At 38.7% G+C, this 19,399-nt stretch overlaps 1 protein-coding gene across 1 annotated transcript in view; it reads left to right on the top strand.

Annotated features, from left to right (window-relative positions):
• Positions 1-19,399, top strand: part of LOC132354003 (paternally-expressed gene 3 protein-like) — a 125,588-nt gene that overhangs the window by 97,316 nt on the left and 8,873 nt on the right. The window contains exons 10-12 of the mRNA XM_059905517.1: positions 12,832-12,845; positions 14,307-14,433; positions 16,288-16,380. Of these exons, the coding sequence (XP_059761500.1) occupies positions 12,832-12,845; positions 14,307-14,433; positions 16,288-16,380 (234 nt within the window). The remainder of the gene's footprint in view (positions 1-12,831; positions 12,846-14,306; positions 14,434-16,287; positions 16,381-19,399) is intronic.

The following is a 19,399-nucleotide window of genomic DNA, read 5'->3' as shown; positions in this document are numbered from 1 at the left end:
AGGCACAGGTGATAACCTGGATGCCAGATGCCTGCAACTGGCATCTGAAGTTGGGGGTGGGGAGATGTAGGGCTGAGTCCTTAACCTCTGGGATCTGACACTATCTCCAGGTACACAGAGTCAGAATTGAGTCCAATTGCAGGACACCCAGCTGGTGTCCGAGAATTGCTTGGTGGTGTGGGGAACACACACACACACACACGCACACACACACACGCGCACACACACACACACTGAAATTGGATGCAGAACCCTTTAGTAAGCAAATATGAGGTTTAGTCTAGGCAATCTACACCTAAGGACTGACCAGTGCAATAGTGCCCTCCCTCCCTGGACAGGGACCAGTAGAAATCCATTTGAGGATGCACACAAACTACCAGCACATCTTCTGTAATCAGAACTCATTCACCCAGCTATTGCCCAGCTTTGGAAAAGCTATTCTCTGGGCACCTTGTTTGCACCAATGCAAGTGGCACTATGAGTGTCAAGGCTCTGTAAAGAAGAAGAAGTGCTGGTCAGCAGCAGGCAAGGCAAACATTAAGCATTGGGAAAAATCAGATAGAGACTGACTTCAAAGAAAACTCAGTATTGCCTGATAAATTGTTACAATATTATCCTACCGATGGCTAGCCTTCATGCCATGAAGATGTATCCATTTTAACAATGTCACTATCTTACCTAACTGCAGATGATAGGTGACATGAGAGAAGACAACAGAAATGAATGTGAACTTAAAGGAAAACATCATACTATACAAAAATCTTCATCAAATCCAAATATTGTAAATGTACTTGAAGCAGAGTTCACAGCCATGTAAAACAAACTTATTAGCTGGCATTCTTCTTTTTCTCTTGTTTATGGATTTTAATTTATTTAATGGGTTATAATTAATTACGGAATTTATTGATGGCACAGGAAAAGAATTATTTCAAGTAGTTTTTAAACACTCTATAATTAAGAAGGATATACTCTAAAACAGGAGCCAGAAAACTTTTTCTGTAAAAGGCCAGATAGTAAATGCAATCTATCCTTATTATTTGCAGATTCCATATTTGCAAACTAACCTACTTGCTAAAATTCATTTGTAACCCCAGAGTCAATACTCCCAGCACCTTTTTGGTCATTCGTTGGCATGTGAAAATCGATGACCTATGAGTCTCCCGACACACATGTTCTCAGCTGAAGTCAAATAGGGTACCCTCTGCCTTCTTGTTTCTGTTTTTTTTTTTTTCTAATTAATTTATTTTATTTTATTTTTGGCTGCGTTGGGTCTTCGTTGCTGAGCGCGGGCTTTTCTCTGGTTGCGGCGAATGGGGGCTACTCTTCGTTGCGGTGCGTGGGCTTCTCACTGCGGTGGCTTCTCTTTTTGTGGAGCATGGGCTCTAGGCACATGGGCTTCAGTAGTTGTGGCACACGGGCTCAGTAGTTGTGTCTTGCGGGGCCTAGAGTGCAGACTCAGTAGTTGTGGCACATGGGCTTAGTTGCTCCATGGCATGTGGGATCTTCCCAGACCAGGGCTGGAACCTGTGTCCCCTGCATTGGCAGGTGGATTCTTAACCACTGCGCCACCAGGGAAGCCCTTGTTTCTGTTCTTATACCATAAATACATATCCTTTTCTCAGTGTGGTATTACTTTTTTCCTCTCATTTTTGTGCTTTTAAAAAAATATTTATTTATTTATTATTATTATTTTTGGCTGTGCTGGGTCTTAGTTGTGGCATGTGGGATCTTTAGTTGTGGCATGCATGCAGGATCTAGTTCCCCAACCAGGGATTGAACCCTGGCCCCCTGCATTGGGAGCACGGAGTCTTACCCCCTGGACTACCAGGGAAGTCCCTCATCTTTGTGCTTTTTGTTGGTGATTTTGCTGTTTAAAATGGCCCCAAAGTTTATGCTGAAGTGTTGTCTAGTGTTCCTAAGGGCAAGAAGGATTACAGAGATGTGCCTTACAGAGACAATACATGTGTTAGATAAACTTCATTCAGGAATGAGTTATGCTGTTGTTGGACTTGAGTTCAATGTCAATAAATCAATAACATATAAAAAGTATCTTTAAATAGAAACACATAAAACAATGTTATGTATTCACTGGTTGAGGAAAATGTTGTAACCAGATATTTATAGGAAACTAACTTTATATCTCTGCTAGGAGCAACAGTTCACTAATTCAGTGTTTGCAACAACTTTATAGAATATAACTACCATGAATAATGAGAATCCACAGGCCATTCAGTCTACACTAAGTACTCAAGTCTGCCCTTGTAGTTCAAATGTAGCCATAGACAATACATAAAGGAGGATGGCTATGTCCCAATAAAACTTTGTGTAGGACACTGAAATTGAAATATATAATTTTCACACCTCATGAAATATTATTCTTCTTGATTATTATTATTATTGATTTTTTTAAACCATTAAAAAAACAGACACCATAGACACTCACTAGCTATACAACAGGTGGCAGGCCAGATTTGGCCTGCAGGCTATAGCTTGCCAACCCCTGCTTTAAAAGAACTACAGTCTAAAATTATATTTACAGGCTTGATTGTTAGTAATAATTTGGTATTACAATTTTAAACTATTTTATAGCAATTCTAGGCTAAGGGAAATAAATAAATATGTTAATATTACTAGGAACTAGGATTTCTGTTAGAGAAAAGAAGCAGAAATATAAAATAAAAGGTAAGAATAAAACCCTGTAGTGTTAAATTTGAATTAGTAATGTCAGTATGAACTCATGCTTTGAGTCTTAAACAAGTTTCTTGCCCTCCTTTAACAAAGGGAAAATAGTGTCTGATCCAGAACTCAAGATATCTGACTTCCTAATCCTGGACTGTCTGCTCTAGCCATACTGCTTCTCTTATGTGTAAAGATGTTTTTTCATAGACTAGGGCTTCTTAAATTTTCCTAACAAAATCCCCTTAACACTATGAGAGAGGAAAAGCCCACTCATGGGAATTTGGGGCAGAAGCTAATCAACTACTCTATGCGGGAATTTCCTTTGAAATCTTATTTTTAAAGTAATGCTTATTTGCATTTTTCTCCATAAGAAACCTGTGATTAAATGTGAAATAATTTCCCAGAAAAGTCCGTTTTTTCACTAAATCCTTCAGTAAAGTTGATGCTCCTTGAAGATGCAATATTCCTTTCTCTGTTTCAGAGCTGAGGAGAGTGAGGCTCCTGGTCACATCCAATCATCCAGAGAGCCACCTCCTCACAGTCCTGCAGGAACATACTAGAAGCACACACACTCGCCACACAATCAGGCAGGTCGTTTCTCAGACACACACTGAGTGACTCACATTCAGGGTCTGCAGAGAAGGCCCAAGGAAAACAAATCTACCAAAACCGAGCCACATAAATGCTCAATTACAGACAGGTTCACAGAAACGCAACCTCATGCACTCAGTCAGCCCCACTATCTCACAGGCCCTCACAACATTCTCAGTCCGACACAGCCCGACACAATTCCAGTCATAAAATCTTCATAAACCGCATTCCAATCCCAGCAGTCGCACCATCTCAAACACAACCAGCCACATTCAGTGAAAAACATCGCACCCAGAACCACTCCAAAGACAGATACACAAGCGCTGTCCTTGGTCACACACCTCTCCGGTTGGCCCCACGGAGAGTCCTATTTTCGCATACACATCCCTCTTTAATGCGCCCGTCGTCCCTCCCCGCCCCGCTCCAGGCCCTGCCGCGACTTCCTCAGGACAAAGAGCCGAGAACCCCGCCCCGCTGGGGAGCGACTGGATCTCGGGCTCAGTCGACACATCCCACTCAAAACAGCTCACTCACTGATGCCCCGCCCACTGGGGCTCGGCCGCGCCTGCGCACTCCGTGCGTGCAGCCTGCGCTCCCAACAAGCCCCGCGCGCGGCCCGTTAGGCCCCGGGGGCTGTGGACTTACCTGAGCTGTCGCGCGCTCTCTTCCACTGGGCATCACCGTGAGACGGGTTCGGCGCCCCAGGTGAGCAGTCCAGGCTCGTAGCATTTGTTCTGGCCATCGGTAGGAAAGGCGTTGCGGCCCGGCGATGAGGGAGAGGGAAGGGAAGCGCTGCAGCACCTCAGAGTGTCGGGAGCCCAGCATCTCAGCCCCGAGTGGGCGTGAGAACCGGGGAGGTGTAACGGTGTGGTGTGTCTGTGGGCGTGCCTGCACCGGGGTATGGCATCGGGACTATGTGCGGTTGTGAGGCCGGAACTAGTGGGTGATGGCGTTTGTGTGACTGAATGGGGTGCAGAGCCTCTTGTGTGACCGTCGGTTGCCGTGGACTGGGTGGCTCCGACCCTAGCGTCACGGCTGAATCTTCTGCCAGCCGCAGAGAAATGGCCCCCAGTCAGATAACTGAGAGCCCGAGAAAAGACTTCCAACAAAAAGACTCAGACCCGTCTTGGGATAAGAATGCTAGAACTGAACGTGCCCCCCAGGCTGGCTCCTGGGAGTATTCCCAGCGCACTACATCCTCCGGCGGGCGCGCGCGGACACACACGCGCGGTTGCTCACACAGCTCCGCACTTTCCACCTGCAGGTTTCGGAGCCACGGAATTCCCTCTCTGAAGTCCAATTCCAGTCCCGCACAGCCGTGACCCTGGCTTTTCTCTAATACTGGGAAGAGTCAGTACTCTTCCTCTTCCTTACTCTGGGCGTGCGTGGGTGGTGGTTGGTGGGGACAGATGTGGTCGTGGCGTGCCCTAATTTAGCCGGCGTGGGCAGGGCTCCAAGAAAGGCCTATGTTGTCTTAAGATTCCCTTCTTCCTGAGTCTTGTCAAACTAAGAAAAGGGCTCTGATGAGGAGGAGGAATGAATTGCTATTGCCCACTTCAAAGTCAAGGTCAAGACGAGTGGGTATTTCCTCTTGTTCTGTGAAATGCATTTTTATTTTTTAGGACCTGGGAACATTTGCTTCCTTCTGCTTAATATGACCTGTCCATTAACTTGATATCTAGTTCCCCTCCCTAGTGCCTATATGCATATATCCATGTGGCAGATACTTCCCCTTACTTCTGAGAGCTTTCTTTGTTTTTTAACTATGTGTAAAGGTCTTGTAACAGTGCCTGATACTTCATAAGTACTTGATAAACATTAGCTATTTGTTGTTAAGTGGTGGTTTGGAGCAATTCCCCATCGGCCTCCAATAGATCAGGAAAAATGGAAATACCGTGCTAATTGTGTTGAACATTTCCTAGTTTAAAAAAATGAGGTGCTCCAGGGAACTCTACTCAATGCTCTGCGGTGACCTAAATGTGAAGGAAATCCAAAAAAGAGGGGATATATGTATAGGTATAGCTGATTCACTTTGCTGTACAGTAGAAACTAACACAACATTGTAAAGCAACTATACTCCAATAAAACTTAAAAAAAAAAATGAGGTGCTCAAATGGTTTGAATAGGAATTCTTAACTAGTGGTAATTTAAATCCATTTGGGGCTTTCACTTTACCAGAAACCCCTTGAGATTGTATGTAAAATTATAATAGTTGTTAATATGCCATTTCTCTGGGAAGGAAGTCCATAATTTAATGAGATTATCAAACATGACCCAAAAAGATTCATATCCATTGGCCTAGAATCAAAAACTGTAATGTCTGAGAATGTTCTTTGAAATAAGAACTATATAAAATTAGTATCTATGGGAATTTTCTGGGGGTCCAGTGGTTAAGACTCCGCGTTTTCACTGCCATGGGCCACTGGGTTCAATCCCTGGTCAGGGAACTAAGATTCTGTAAGCTGCGTGGTGCAGACAAAAATAAATAAAATAAGGTAAGATAAGAGAAAATAAAATGTGTCTAATAATAGGAAATTATTAAATAAATCACATTCCATCCATGTGATGCGATTTTATGCCATTGGTATTGACTCATGGGAAGGAAAAGAAGTAAAATGATCAATTTTAAGCAATAGTTACAGTTTTGAACAAGATGACTCAAGACATTTTTAGTTATGTATGAATTCCTTTTAATAAACTAGGGATTTGTGTGACATTTTGCAAGGATATATCTAATATGAAAATTTAATTAGTTATTCAGTGGAGAAAGGAGGAGATAAAGCATCTGTTGTATACCAAATACTGTTCTGTCTGCTTTGGTATACTCTTTCTAAATTTGGGTATGCTGTTTACCTTCATTGTGTTCAGTAACAGGAGAAGGATTGTGAAGATCGCTTATCGTTTTGATGAACAGTAAAAGAACAGTTATTTATTTCTGCCATACTAATTTGTGTGTGTGTGTGTGTGTGTGTGTGTGGAACCCTCTCATGTCACAGGCCTATGACTCACATTTCTCTAAACAACTGGAAGGTACTCCCTCTCCCATCTATTTTATTTATATGGAAATAGTAATTTTTGTTTCTGATGATAGAATTCATGCAGGTTTATTGTAAAAAGAAAAAAAATACAGGAACCTAAGGAAGTTTTAAGAAGAAAATTTTAAATGCCCTTAGTCCCATCATCCAGAGTTAATGAATATTACAATTTTGATGTTTGTTTTTCCAAATATTTTTTTGTGCACTTGTGTACATACGTTTGGTTTGCAAAATAGAATCATAAAAATTGGTTATTTAAGGAGATAAAGATTCTCCAACACTTTGAAAAAGCAATCCAGTGCAGTCATAAGATTTATTATATTGTTATGCCTATGCAGGGTAAAGGGGAGTGCAATGGTTCCCCTCTAATTTGAAAAACTTTTCAAGAATTTACACTTCTTAGTTATGGAGATATTGATTTTTGTTAATTACTTTCTCAAGCCTAGTTCTAAAATTTATTGATGTTGTAAGAAAGACCAGTTGTGAAAATCTCAAAAAATTTACTGTTAAGAAAAAAGAGAAAGGGCATTCTAGTATCAAAATTATTAGAGGACTTCCGTGGTGGCTCAGTGGTTGAGAATCCGCCTGCCAGTGCAGGGGACACGGGTTCGAGCCCTGGTCCAGGAGGATCCCACATGCCGCGGAGCAACTAGGCCCATGCGCCACAGCTGCTGAGCCTGCTCTCTAGAGCCCGCTAGCCACAACTACCAAGCCCGTGAGCCACAACTACTGAGCCTGCGTGCCACAACTACTGAAGCCTGCGCGCCTGGAGCCCATGCTCTGCAACATGAGAAGCCACCGCAATGAGAAGCCCGCGCACTGCAACGAAGAGGAGCCCCCGCTCACCGCAACTAGAGAAAGCCTGCACGTAGCAACGAAGACCCAATGAGGCCAAAAAATAAATGTTCCTTAAAAAAATAATTATTAGAGATGATTTATCAAAAATTTTAAATTTTTAATTAAAAATTATTAAAGATAATTTTCTTTAATAAATAGAATGAAGGACATGTCATGTTTTTCATTTTATTCAGTGCTTATAATAAGCTGCTTTAAGTTCTTTATATGTATTATATTAACGATTCACAACAACCCTATAAGATACTGTTATTTTTTTGATGTGGTCCGTTTTTAAAGTCTTTATTGAATTTGTTACAGTATTGCTTCTGTTTTTATGTTTTCGTTTTTTGGCTTCCAGACATGTGGGATCTTAGTTCCCCGACCAGGGATCGAACCTGCACCCCCTGCATTGGGAGGTGAAGTCTTAACCACTGGACCACCAGGGAAGTCCCCTAGATACTGTTATTCTCCAGTTTGTCTAGGAGGGAACAGAGGCACTGGAAATTAGTAACGTGTCCAAAGCCTCCTAGCTGATAACTGTCAGAGCTTAGATTCACATCCTGCATCCTGACAGCAAAGCCTGTGTTTTTCATATGTGAGAGTCAATCACCTCCCAACATTGTGCATATTCTTTTTAGTCTGCCTAGTGTACTTGGCAGTTTATCATGGATATCTTTCTTCATTAATTAATATGAACCAGTATCATCATTATTAATAATTGTATAATATGCCAGCATACAGTAGAACATAATTTATTTAGCTTGTTGACTATTGTTAGGTATTCTTTTGGTTATAAATTATTCTTTGAAGAACTTCCTTGCATATACTTCTTTGTGTATACTTTTACAAATATTCCCTAAGGATAAATTCCTAGAATTGGAATTTCTAGGTTAAATTATCAGACATTTAAAAAGAACTCATATCATGCCAGATCCTGTGCTAGTGCTTGGGGAAAATACAGTAACTAAAATCCTTAAGTTGCTTTTTGTCTATCAAGGTAGATAAACCTCTACAGGAGTAAGACTAAAATAAAGTCAATGAAGAAGTCTGATGGCATGGCTTGGGAGTTCCTGGAAAGGAGACATCATCTGATTATAGCAAGCACTATCAGGTTGTGACCAAATAGTACCAAACCCATCAGATTTCTGTGGAGGTCAATGGATTTTATGTAATAAGCTTTTTCTCACAGTTTACTTTTTCCTCATGATGTTGATGCAGGGCGAGACCAACAGAACAAAGACAATTCATTAGCTCTTTGGAGGGCATCGTGACTAAAATGACTAATTCAGAACCAAGATAAATTCATCAGTCAAAAAGTTATGAGAAGCAGCAGAAACTTAGAAATCATAGAGTTGGTTCAGATATTGGGAGCTGAAATAAATTAAAAAATAGCAGCTTTTTTCCTCCAAGTTCAAGGGATGACTGCTTTAAAAAAATCCCTTTCACCTACTTGAAGAAAAACTTCCTGTTTATAAAATTTTTAAAAATATATATATTTCAAGGGTATATATGGCCATATAAAATTATGAAGTAAATGTAAGCAAAAAGAAGAAAATTAAGATCACAATGTAGAAATAAGCAATCTTTGCAGATTTTTTTCTGTCGATGCCTGTTAGTACCTCTTTATGCCAATATATATGTATACTTTACAAATATAATTATAATATCCATTTCATTTTATTTTTCTAAAGACTGCATATCTTGAATATTTTGTATGTCTGTGTATTTTCTAAAGCTTAAACTTATACAATATTTTACATCAACTATGCCTCAATCGAAAATATTATTTTAATAATAAAGGTTAGCATTTAGTGATTACTTTGCACATACATGAATATATAGATACATATAGGTGTTTTTACCTGCCATGACAGTATCACAGTACTCACAACTGTTGTTACCTGCATTCTTCAATCAGCAACATGTAGTAAACATATTTCCATCTTTCCTATTAAAGATCTACATCATAATTTTTATTTTTATTTATTAAAAATTTTTTTAAAAATTTTATTTATTTTATATTGACTGCTTTGGGTCTTCGTTGCTGCACGTGGGTTTTTCTCTGGTTGTGGCGAGTGGGGGCTACTCTTCATTGTGGTGCGCAGGCTTCTCATTGCGGGGGCTTCCCTTGTTGTGGCTCGCGGGCTCTAGGCATGCAGGCTCAGTAGTTGTGGCGCATGGGCTTAGTTGCTCTGGGGCATGTGGGATCTTCCTGGACCAGGGCTTGAACCCGTGTCCCCTGCATTGGCAGGCGGATTCTTAACCACTGCGCCACCAGGGAAGCCCTACATCATAATTTTTAAATGGAAAGTTTTTTCACGCTATGGATGCTTTATAATTTATTAAATCTATTCCTACTGAAGGATGCTTCAGTTCTGGAAAGGTTTTTTCCCCTAGGAATAATGTCTGTCAGCACACTTTTACATTTTTGTCCATATATACAATTATTTAATATTTTCTTTAATCCCATAAGTTAGAATTTCTGCATCAAAGGGTTTTCATGGTTTAAATGCTGCTTGTACCTACTTTAAATTTTGTGCAGTCTACAGGTTAGAATGTTCATATCCTTACAAACTTGCTAATATGGGCATCAGTACTCTTAAAATGAGGTTTAATATCTTTAGGTAATTTGATGTGCTATTTCTATTTTTTAGTGAGTCATACCGGCTCATGTTTCTCTCACTGGGACAAGAGATTCTGGGTTTCAGGGGCAAGAGCTAGAGGTGAAAGAGAGCTGACTTTGTGGTTAGAAAAATAAGGATTCCAAATGCAGCTTTGCTACTTATTAACTGAATTTCTGCAAGTGATTTCACTTCTTTTAGTGTGAATTTTCTGATCCATTGCATAGATAGGATAATTACAATACTACATAGCAATCCTGCAGATACAATTAACATATAAAATACCTATCATATAAAAGTCCTTTTTTTCTCTTCTGTTTTTTAATTGATGTATAATTGACATAGAACACTGTTTTAGTTTCAAGTGTACAACATAATGATTTTATATTTGTATATATTGCAAAATGATCACAGTAAGTCTAGTTAACATCTGTGGACATACATAGTTACAATTTTTTTTTCTTGTGATAAGAACTACTCTCTCAGCAACTTTCAAATATGCAATACTATATTATATATATATATATTAACTATATCACCATGCTATACATTACAACCCATGACATTAATTTTAAAACTAGAAGTTTGTACCTTTGCCCCCCCTTCAACCATATCACCCTCTCCACCCCTCCCATCCCCCCACCTCTGGAAGCTACTGATCTGTTCTTTGTATCTGTGAACTTGGTTAGAGCTTGTTTGTTTGTGTTTTTTAGATTTTACATATAAGCAAGATTATACAGTATTTGTCTTTCTCTGTCTGACTTATTCCGCTTAGCATGATGCGCTCAAAGTCCGTCTGTGTTGTTGAAAATGGCAAAATTTTATTCTTTTTATGGCTGAATAATATCCCTGTGTGTGTGTGTGTTTCACATTTTCTTTATCCATTAATCCATCGATGGACATTTAGGTTGCTTCCATAATTTGGCTGTTGTAAATAATGTTGCAGTGAACATGGGGGTGCATAAATCTTTTCAAATTAGTGTTTTCATTTTCTTCAGAAAATACCTAGTAGTGCAATTGCTGGATCATATGGTAGGTCTATTTTTAATTTTTTGAGAAACCTCCATACTGTTTTCCTTAATGGCTGTACCAATTTACATTCCTGCCAACAGTGCACAAAGGTTCCCTATTCTCCACATTCTTGCCAACATTTGTTATTTCTTTTTTTTTTTTTTTGATAATAGCCATTCTAACAGGTGTATGATGATATCTCATTGTGGTTTTGGTTTGCATTTCCCTGACAATTAGTGATGCTGAGCACCTTTTCATGTACCTGTTGGCCATCTGTTATGACTTCTTTGGAAAAATGTCTATTTAGATCTGCCCATTTTTTAATCAAGGTTTTTGTTTTTTGCTATTGTATGGGTTCTTTATATATTTTGGAATTGATCCCTTATCAGATATATGAATGCAAATATTTTCTCCTATTCAGTAGGTTGCCTTTTCATTTTGTTGATGATTTCTTTGCTGTGCAGAAGCTTTTTAGTTTGATGTAGTCCCACTTGTTTATTTTTGCTTTTGTTGCCTTTACTTTTGGTGTCAAAAAATCATCACCAAGACCTATGTCTAGGCACTTACCTCCTGTGTTTTCTTCTAGGAGTTTTATGGTTTCGGGTCTTAAACATTCAAGTCTTTAATCCATTTTGAGTTCATTTTTGTGTATGGTATGAAATAGTGGTCCAATTTCATTCTTTTGCATGTGGCTGTCTGGTTTTCCCAACACCATTTATTGAGGAGACTGTCCTTTTCCCACTGTATATTCTTGGCTCCTTTTTGTAAATTAATTGATCATGTACACATGGATTTTATTTCTGGGCTCTCTATTCTGTTCCATTGACCTATATAGCTGGTTTTTTTGGGGGGTCGATATCATATTGTTTTGATTACTGTAGCTTTGTAATATATTTTGAAATCAGGAAGCATGATACCTCCAGCTTTTTTCTTCTTTCTCAAGATTGCTTTGGCTATTTGGGGCCTTTTGTGGTTCCATACAACTTTTAGGGTTGTTTGTTCTAGTTCCGTGGAATATTCCAGTGGAATTTTGATAGAGATTGCATTTAATCTGTAGATTGCTCTGGGCAGTATGGACATTTTAACAATATTAATTCTTCTAATTTATGAACATGGAATATCTTTCTATTTATTTGTGTCATCTTCAGTTTCTTTCATCAGTGCCTTCTAGTTTTCAGTGTGCAGGTCTATTTAACCTCCTTGGTTAAATATATTCCTAGTTATTTTATTCTTTTGATGCAATTATAAATGGGATTGTTTTCTTAAGTTCTCTTTCTTATAGTTCATTATTAGTAGATATAAATGCAACTGATTTTTGTAAATTGATTTTGTATCCTGCAACTTTACTGAATTCTTTTATTCTAACAGTTTTTCTGTGGGGTCCTTAGGATTTTCTATATATAATATCATGTCTGCAAATAGAGATAGTTTTACTTCTTCCTTTCCAGTTTGGATGCCTTTTATTTCATTTTCTTGTGGAAAGTCTTGACAAATAGATATGTGTTATTGTCTAACTGCTGAGAACATGAATCCACACCTCTTCAGCCTAGGTTGTAAGAAGCAGAATGACAAATGAAGTCATCCAGGAAAGCAATGTGGATGATTCTGATTGAAAATAGTGATGAGCCCAGAGGATTCTGGAAGTTATTGTTCTGACTGCAGGCAGGCAGGGCTGCCAGTGTAGTAATTTCTCAGTGGTAACGGCTGCTAGCATTAGTCCTATGAACTTCTCTCTTTGTATCTGTTTAATTTAAGCAGGCTTGTGAGGTTTTGAAAGAGATTCTGGTTTAGATGATGTGGTCCCTTATCAGCCCTGAAATTTATAAGTAGGGATTAGATTTGTCCATACCTCCTCAAATTTCCGTGTGTGTGTGTGTGTGTGTGTGTGTGTGGTGGGGAGGTCCAGGGAGGGGAAAGAATATATTAAACTGAGTCGTTTTGAGAGTTCTGAGGCCTATCTCATGGCCCCCTTTTTCTCCCCCTAGCTCTGGCCTCTGTGAACTGTGCTTCTCCAGGCAAGTAAACCCCAAGGAGGACTGACCAGTTCTTGAATTTCTAAACCATGGCCCATGTAAGTTGCTGTTTCTTTCACCTTCTGGAAGTTAAGGTCCTATAAACTTTTCTTTATCCTGAAACTTTTTACTTATCAGAGCCCCATCTAAGGACCCATTTCCTCCAGATCCAGTGAGAGATGAGGCCAAATAAATAGTACAATGCCCTTCTTGTGAGTCCGCTTTTTTCCAGTCATTGTTCATGTATTCATTGAACAAATCATTCAGCATCTCTTATATGTGCTCAGTCTTCTGCTAAAAGCTGCAGTGGAGCAGAAATGAAATCCCTTTAGGGAGACGTTTCACCATCTCTTTTGAGTAGTTGAGAGAGTATGGGTCCATTTGACTGCTCATGGGAAAACGCTAAATTTTTCCAAACTTGAGTTTTCCAAGTAGGTGAGATTTGCTGTTGGTTGACCTCAGCCTCAGTACATGGTGAGATCTCATGCTTTATGAGGCTTTTAGGACTAGGTAGGATTATGGTTGGGTCTTGCATGCAGAGAGTTCAAGTATCTTCTCTGGAAATCCCTAAGAGTTGTATACCATTTATATTGGAACAGGATGAGCTAGTCTAGAATGACATTTTTGTGATTCTGGATCACCAGTATCCAGAATCTACATCAGTATCCTCTAACTCAGGAACAAGGAATGCATACAGTGAGGGATGGAAAATGATAGATAAGAAGATCATGCAGATATCTATTGCATAGACTATTATACAACCAATTTTTAAAATTTCATTAAAGAATTTGTCATAAATGGGAAAATGCTTATGATATGATCTGATTCAATGATGAACTTGGAAGAAATTTTTAATTGTATTTGGATCCTTTTCCAACATAGAGATATCATAGGAAAACTTTTTTAAAAAAATCTGTTCTTTAAGGGGAAAGGGTAGAAGAACACATTTTTTGAGAATTTGTGAGGGAGACATATAACAGGCAGAAGACTTATACACAGTATTTCATTTAATTAGAAAACTGAGGGACTTCCCTGGTGGTCCAATGGGTAAGACTCCACGCTCCCAGTGCAAGGGGCCCGGGTTTGCTCCCTGGTCAGGGAACTAGGTCCCGCATGCATGCCGCAACTAAGAGTCCACATGCTGCAACTAAGAAGTCTGCATACTGCAACTAAAGATCCCGCATGCCACAACTAAGACCTGGCACAGCATAAATACATACATACATACATACATACATACATACATACATACTGATTATTTTTTTTTCCCAGATGTGTTTGGATAGTTAAGATATGCTAGAGTATACAAGAGGCTGTATCTGTAACAACAGGATCCTTCAGGAACATATAGGCATCCTGCTTTAAGCACACTCATTTCCTAACTACTGTGTTACAGGCTTCCAGCCCAAGCCTGTTTGCTTGCTCTATGATCCATTTCCTGCAGTATCTCTTCCATTTTTTTCTCTTTCCATCTTAAAACAAATTTTCTTTAATTTCAGTTGTATGGTTTGTCATTTCAGGGATCAGTGATGTTCAGTGATGTGTCCATAGATTTCTCTCAGGAGGAGTGGGACTACCTGGACTTGGAACAGAGGGATTTGTATAGAGATGTAATGTTGGAGAACTACAGCAACTTGGTCTCATTGGGTAAAGTTATCTGCCTCCAGAAATTTAAACTCTGTTCTCTGCAAAATTAGCTTTCTTCTCTGGAAATTTCAGGAATGTCTTTCAAGAAACTATATAAATTTCTGCTCCCTGTTCTCAAGGGAATGGTTTGAGCTTTTTTTGTTTGGAAGTGAGCACCTTCACTAAGCATATTCATCTTTCCCATCCTTATGAGGCCTTCAGGCCTTCCTTAATGATGAAAGGACTGGGTTTGAAATCTGGGTGATTTACAACCTTACCAGTGTCAAAGAAAGCAGGCTTCACTTTGTATCTGAACTCAGAATTGCTATAGGTGTTTTGTTGTTTGTTGGTATACCTATAAGGAAAATAGCTAGACCTTATATCTTGGTTTTTCTCTGACTCTCAGATGAACACATAATTTTTTTAGTGGTAAGTTGTATCAACCGGATTTATTTACAGTTCAAGAGAACTCATATCTTATATTAATAAACAAACATATTCACTCCAACCTACTTTTATGATTAAAAGTTAAAAATCCAAGAACTTTGCATGTAACATTGTATGAATATCCTAAGAAAAAACAGTAAATGCCTCAGGAAACTTCTTATTTTCCTCTCATTAAAATAGCAATTATATGATACAGCCACTGTGGAGAACAGTATGGAGGTTCCTTAAAAAACTAAAAATAGAACTACCATACAACCCAGCAATCCCACTACTGGGCATATACCCTGAGAAAACCATAATTCAAAAAGAGTCACGCACCACAATGTTCATTGCAGCACTATTTACAATAGCCAGGACATGGAAGCAACCTAAGTGTCCATCGACAGATGAATGGATAAAGAAGATGTGGCACATATATGCAATGGAATATTACTCAGCCATAAAAAGAAATGAAATTGAGTTATTTGTAGTGAAGTGGATGGACCTAGAGTCTGTCATACAGAGTGAAGTAAGTCAGAAAGAGAAAAACAAATACCATATGCTAACACATATATATGGAATCTAAAAAAAAAAAAAAGAAAGAAAAGGTTCTGATGAACCCAGGGGCAGGACAGGAATAAAGATGCAGACGTAGAGAGAATGGACTTGAGGACACAGGGAGGGGGAAGGGTAAGCTGGGACGAAGTGAGAGAGGAGCATTGACATATGACACTACCAAATGTAAAATAGATAGCTAGTGGGAAGCAGCTGCATAGCACAGGGAGATCAGCTCGGTGCTTTGTGACCGCCTAGAGGGGTGGGATAGGGAGGGTGGGAGGGAGATGCAAGAGGGAGGGGATATGGGGATATAAGTATACATATAGCTGATTCACTTTGTTATACAGCAGAAACTAACATAACAATGTAAAACAATTATACTCCAATAAAGATGTTAAAAAAAAATAATTATAGTAAATAATAGCTAATAAAATATATGTAGCACTTAGTGTATATTCTAGGCAATGTTTAGGTATGGATATATATTAATATAACCTGCACAACAATCATGTACGATAGGTACTATAATTATCCCTATTTTATAGGTGAGGAAGATAAAGCATAGTGGTAACTTGTCCAAGGTCGCACTACTGGGTTATGGCAAAGGCAAAATTTGAACCCAGATGTCTATCAACCACGGTTGCTCTCAAGAAAAGGAGTACTTGTGTGAATATAAATGAAAATAAGACCTTTTCCCTCCCTCTGCAATCTCCATTTCTTCTGTAATATTAACATGATTTTTTTAATCATCTCATTTTTCTTTGTTCTGAAGGCTTTATCAATTACCATTTGACCTATAGTTTATTAAAACTTTAACCAAGACTGAATCAAAGTAATTTTGAATTTATTTTTTATTTCCATGTTACCTTACATTTCTTTTCTTCTGTCCAGGATGCTTCGTTTCTAAACCAGATGTGATTTCCTTATTGGAGCAAGGAAAAGAGCCCTGGAAAGTAGTGAGGAAAGGAAGAAGACGATATCCAGGTAAGTGAGGGCTAATAAGATAGGGGAAACCATCACCAGAGAAAACTGCCCTGCTAGTTAGGGAAGAGGCACACCCTTCTGATGTTGTTTAGAAAGCCCACTTTGAAAGACCATGGCCTAAGGAGAAAAGGTCTGAGACCCTGGGAGCAAATTAAGGACTTAGCTGGGGTTACTAATAGTACTACTGTATCCTATTTACCACTCTCCTTTTTTTATTGTTGTTGTTCTCTCTAATTTTCCTCCCCTTTGAAGGGGGCATGAGGTATGGAAAGGTGCTCTCTGTTCCCAATATTATTCTATCTATATTTTCATTTCTTCTTTTGCATGTATAGATAGATAGGCAGACAGACAGATAGATCGATCGACTAACTGGGCTCTGAGCTAGGCACTATGCTGGACACCATCAATACAGTGGTAAATAAAACCACTAGAATCCCTGTCCCTATGAGGATTTACCCTGATTTACAGAAACATAGTAACTGTAAGTAAATAGAAAATATGTTAGGTAATAAGGGAGTACTATGAATAAAGGTAAGCACAGTAAGGGAATAGAGAATGGTATGGGATGGGAAGGCTGTTTTAGTTATGGTCAGGAAAGCCTTTCTTCCCTAACTTTTCTCATAAAATTTAAAATGGGAAATAGAAGACTATGGAGATGAGTGTGCTTGACGTGGTAATAATATCATACGTTTTATCAGCAACTGAAGTTTCATGTGAATTACTCTAGAAGATAGATCCTTAGTTTATAGAATATCATTTTTATTTACCTTTTTCCATGTATGTATATATCTACCTTCATGTCAGGAAGAAACATGAATGTAATAGACTATAGGGAAAATGATCCCTTGGTTTAGCTTCTACCTCTGTGCTATTTTCATCTCTCTTTGGACCTTTTGTTAAAAGAAGATCCTTAAAATTCTTGATATAGAGATATATGTTGTCACTTTATATTTTGCTCTGTGTTATATTCAGGTCTGACAGAGGAGGCTCATTTTAGGCTAAAAGCTCTTTTGTAACACCAGGGCTATTTCAGTGCCCATACTGTTTATAAGGTTATATCTTCTGATTCACTTTCTACCAAAGGAAAGAAAAATATGCTGTTTTTCCCAATCCTAACTTATTTTCTATCATCTGATTAAGTGATATTTACAACTGTTAATACTACAAAAATAATGAAATACAGTGGTTCCAAGTGAATAAGATAATATCAGTTTAGTCAGGAAATATTTAGCCAAAATAACAACTGTTGATTCAAAGTTAGACATCTTAAACAAGGTCATTATTTTTTTCCTTTCCTTTTCTTTCTTTGTTTCTTTCTTCCTTTTAGTAAGTTTTATTGAAGTATAAATGCATATAGAAAAGTGGACAAATGAAGGAAGGTTTTTTTGAGGAGATGGTATTTGAGGAGAGATGTGAAGTAAGGGCTCAAGCCATTTGACTCTAGAGGAAGAGCATTCTGAGCAGATAGAAAAGGCCTAAGGAAGAAGTTAGCTTTGCATGTTTGAAAGCCATTATGGCTAGAACATGGGGGAGAGGAAGGGAAAGTAATAAGAGATGAGATCAGAGTTAGTCAAGGGCCATATAATATAATCATTAAGAGAAATTGGAAGCTATAGTCTGCTTTCTGTTTTAAAATGATCCCTCTGGTCAAGTGCAAAAGTAGGAAGGACCAGTGTGGAAGCAGTTTCAGTTCAGACTGGAAGTAATGGTGGTTTGGATAAAGATGGCAGCAGTAGGAGGTAGTTAGAAGCTGTTAGACTCAGGTTATGTATGAAGGTAGTGCCAAAAGAACATGCTGATGGACTTATAAATGCAGTAAGTAAGAAAGACATATCAAAGGAGGAGATAAGGGTGTTAGCTTGAACAACTAGGTGAATGGAAGCACAATTTACTGAGGTAGGGAAGATAGGAAGAGCAGGATAGCAGGTAGACGTTGAGAGTTTCTGTTTTGGATATTTTAAGTTTGAATTGTCTTTTATTTTTCCAGTTTTAGATGTTGAGTAGGCAGCTGAATATGTATATACACATGGAGCTCAGGGAGAGGTTACAGCCTGATGTCCATCTGGGTGTCTTCACTTTATGGTTAAAATTGAAATCTATGGGTCTGAATGTGTACATCTAAGGAACACATGCAGGTAGAAGAAAGCAGATAAAGAGAAGAGGCCTAAAGACTGATTCATGGGGTACTCCCCTATTCAGACGTTAGAAAGAGGGGGCCGCAAAGGACATGCAGAAGGAGCAGCCACGATAAAAACAAAAGAAAATGTTTCAAAATGGAAGGAGTAGAGAATGAGGACTGAGAATTGACCCCAGATTCTGGCAAGATGGAGAATGCTGGTGACCTTGTCAAGAATGATTTTAGTGGAGTCAGGGTGAAAACCTGATTGGAGTGACTTAATAAGAGTAGGTAAGGCAGTGATGAGATGGGTGTAAGACAACTCTGGAAGAAGTATGTATGAAGGGAAGCTGGGAGATAGAGTTGGTAGTTACACTGGGGTTTTGGGTTATAAGCAGTGTAGTTTATGGTATGCAATAATAGACCATGTTTGTGTGCCCATGGGAATGATTCTGTAGGTGGGGGAAATTGATACAGTAGAGAGGGCATAAATTTGGAAACAGTGTCCTTGAGGTGGCGGTGGAGGAAGGGGATAGGATCCAGGGAACAAGAGAGAATTAAAGGGAAAACAATGTAGTTATGAATGCAAGTAAGTTGGTCTGGGTAGTGGCGAGAGGACAGCGTATTCTTCTATTGTTATTTCCTCAGTGAAATCAGAAAGATGATCATGAATAGAATGAGGATTATTCAATGGTAGCATTCACTATGGCCTTATTCAGGATGTGACTAAAATTGATAATTTCAGAAGTACAGTTCCTTGGATGTTAGGTTTTATTATTTTCCAATCTTTGTACTCTGTCCACAGTGTTGAAATGCAAATAGGATTACCTTGGAACCAAATCTTCTATATCCAATTTTTTTTGTATCAACAAAGCAAGGTGGTTAATAATAAAATGCCTAAAC

This window comes from Balaenoptera ricei, chromosome 19, assembly GCF_028023285.1.
Source record: "Balaenoptera ricei isolate mBalRic1 chromosome 19, mBalRic1.hap2, whole genome shotgun sequence".
In the NCBI taxonomy this organism is placed as follows: Eukaryota; Metazoa; Chordata; class Mammalia; order Artiodactyla; family Balaenopteridae; genus Balaenoptera; species Balaenoptera ricei.
The sequence above is the reverse complement of the archived record's forward strand: the minus strand, read 5'-3'. Positions and strand labels throughout refer to the sequence as shown.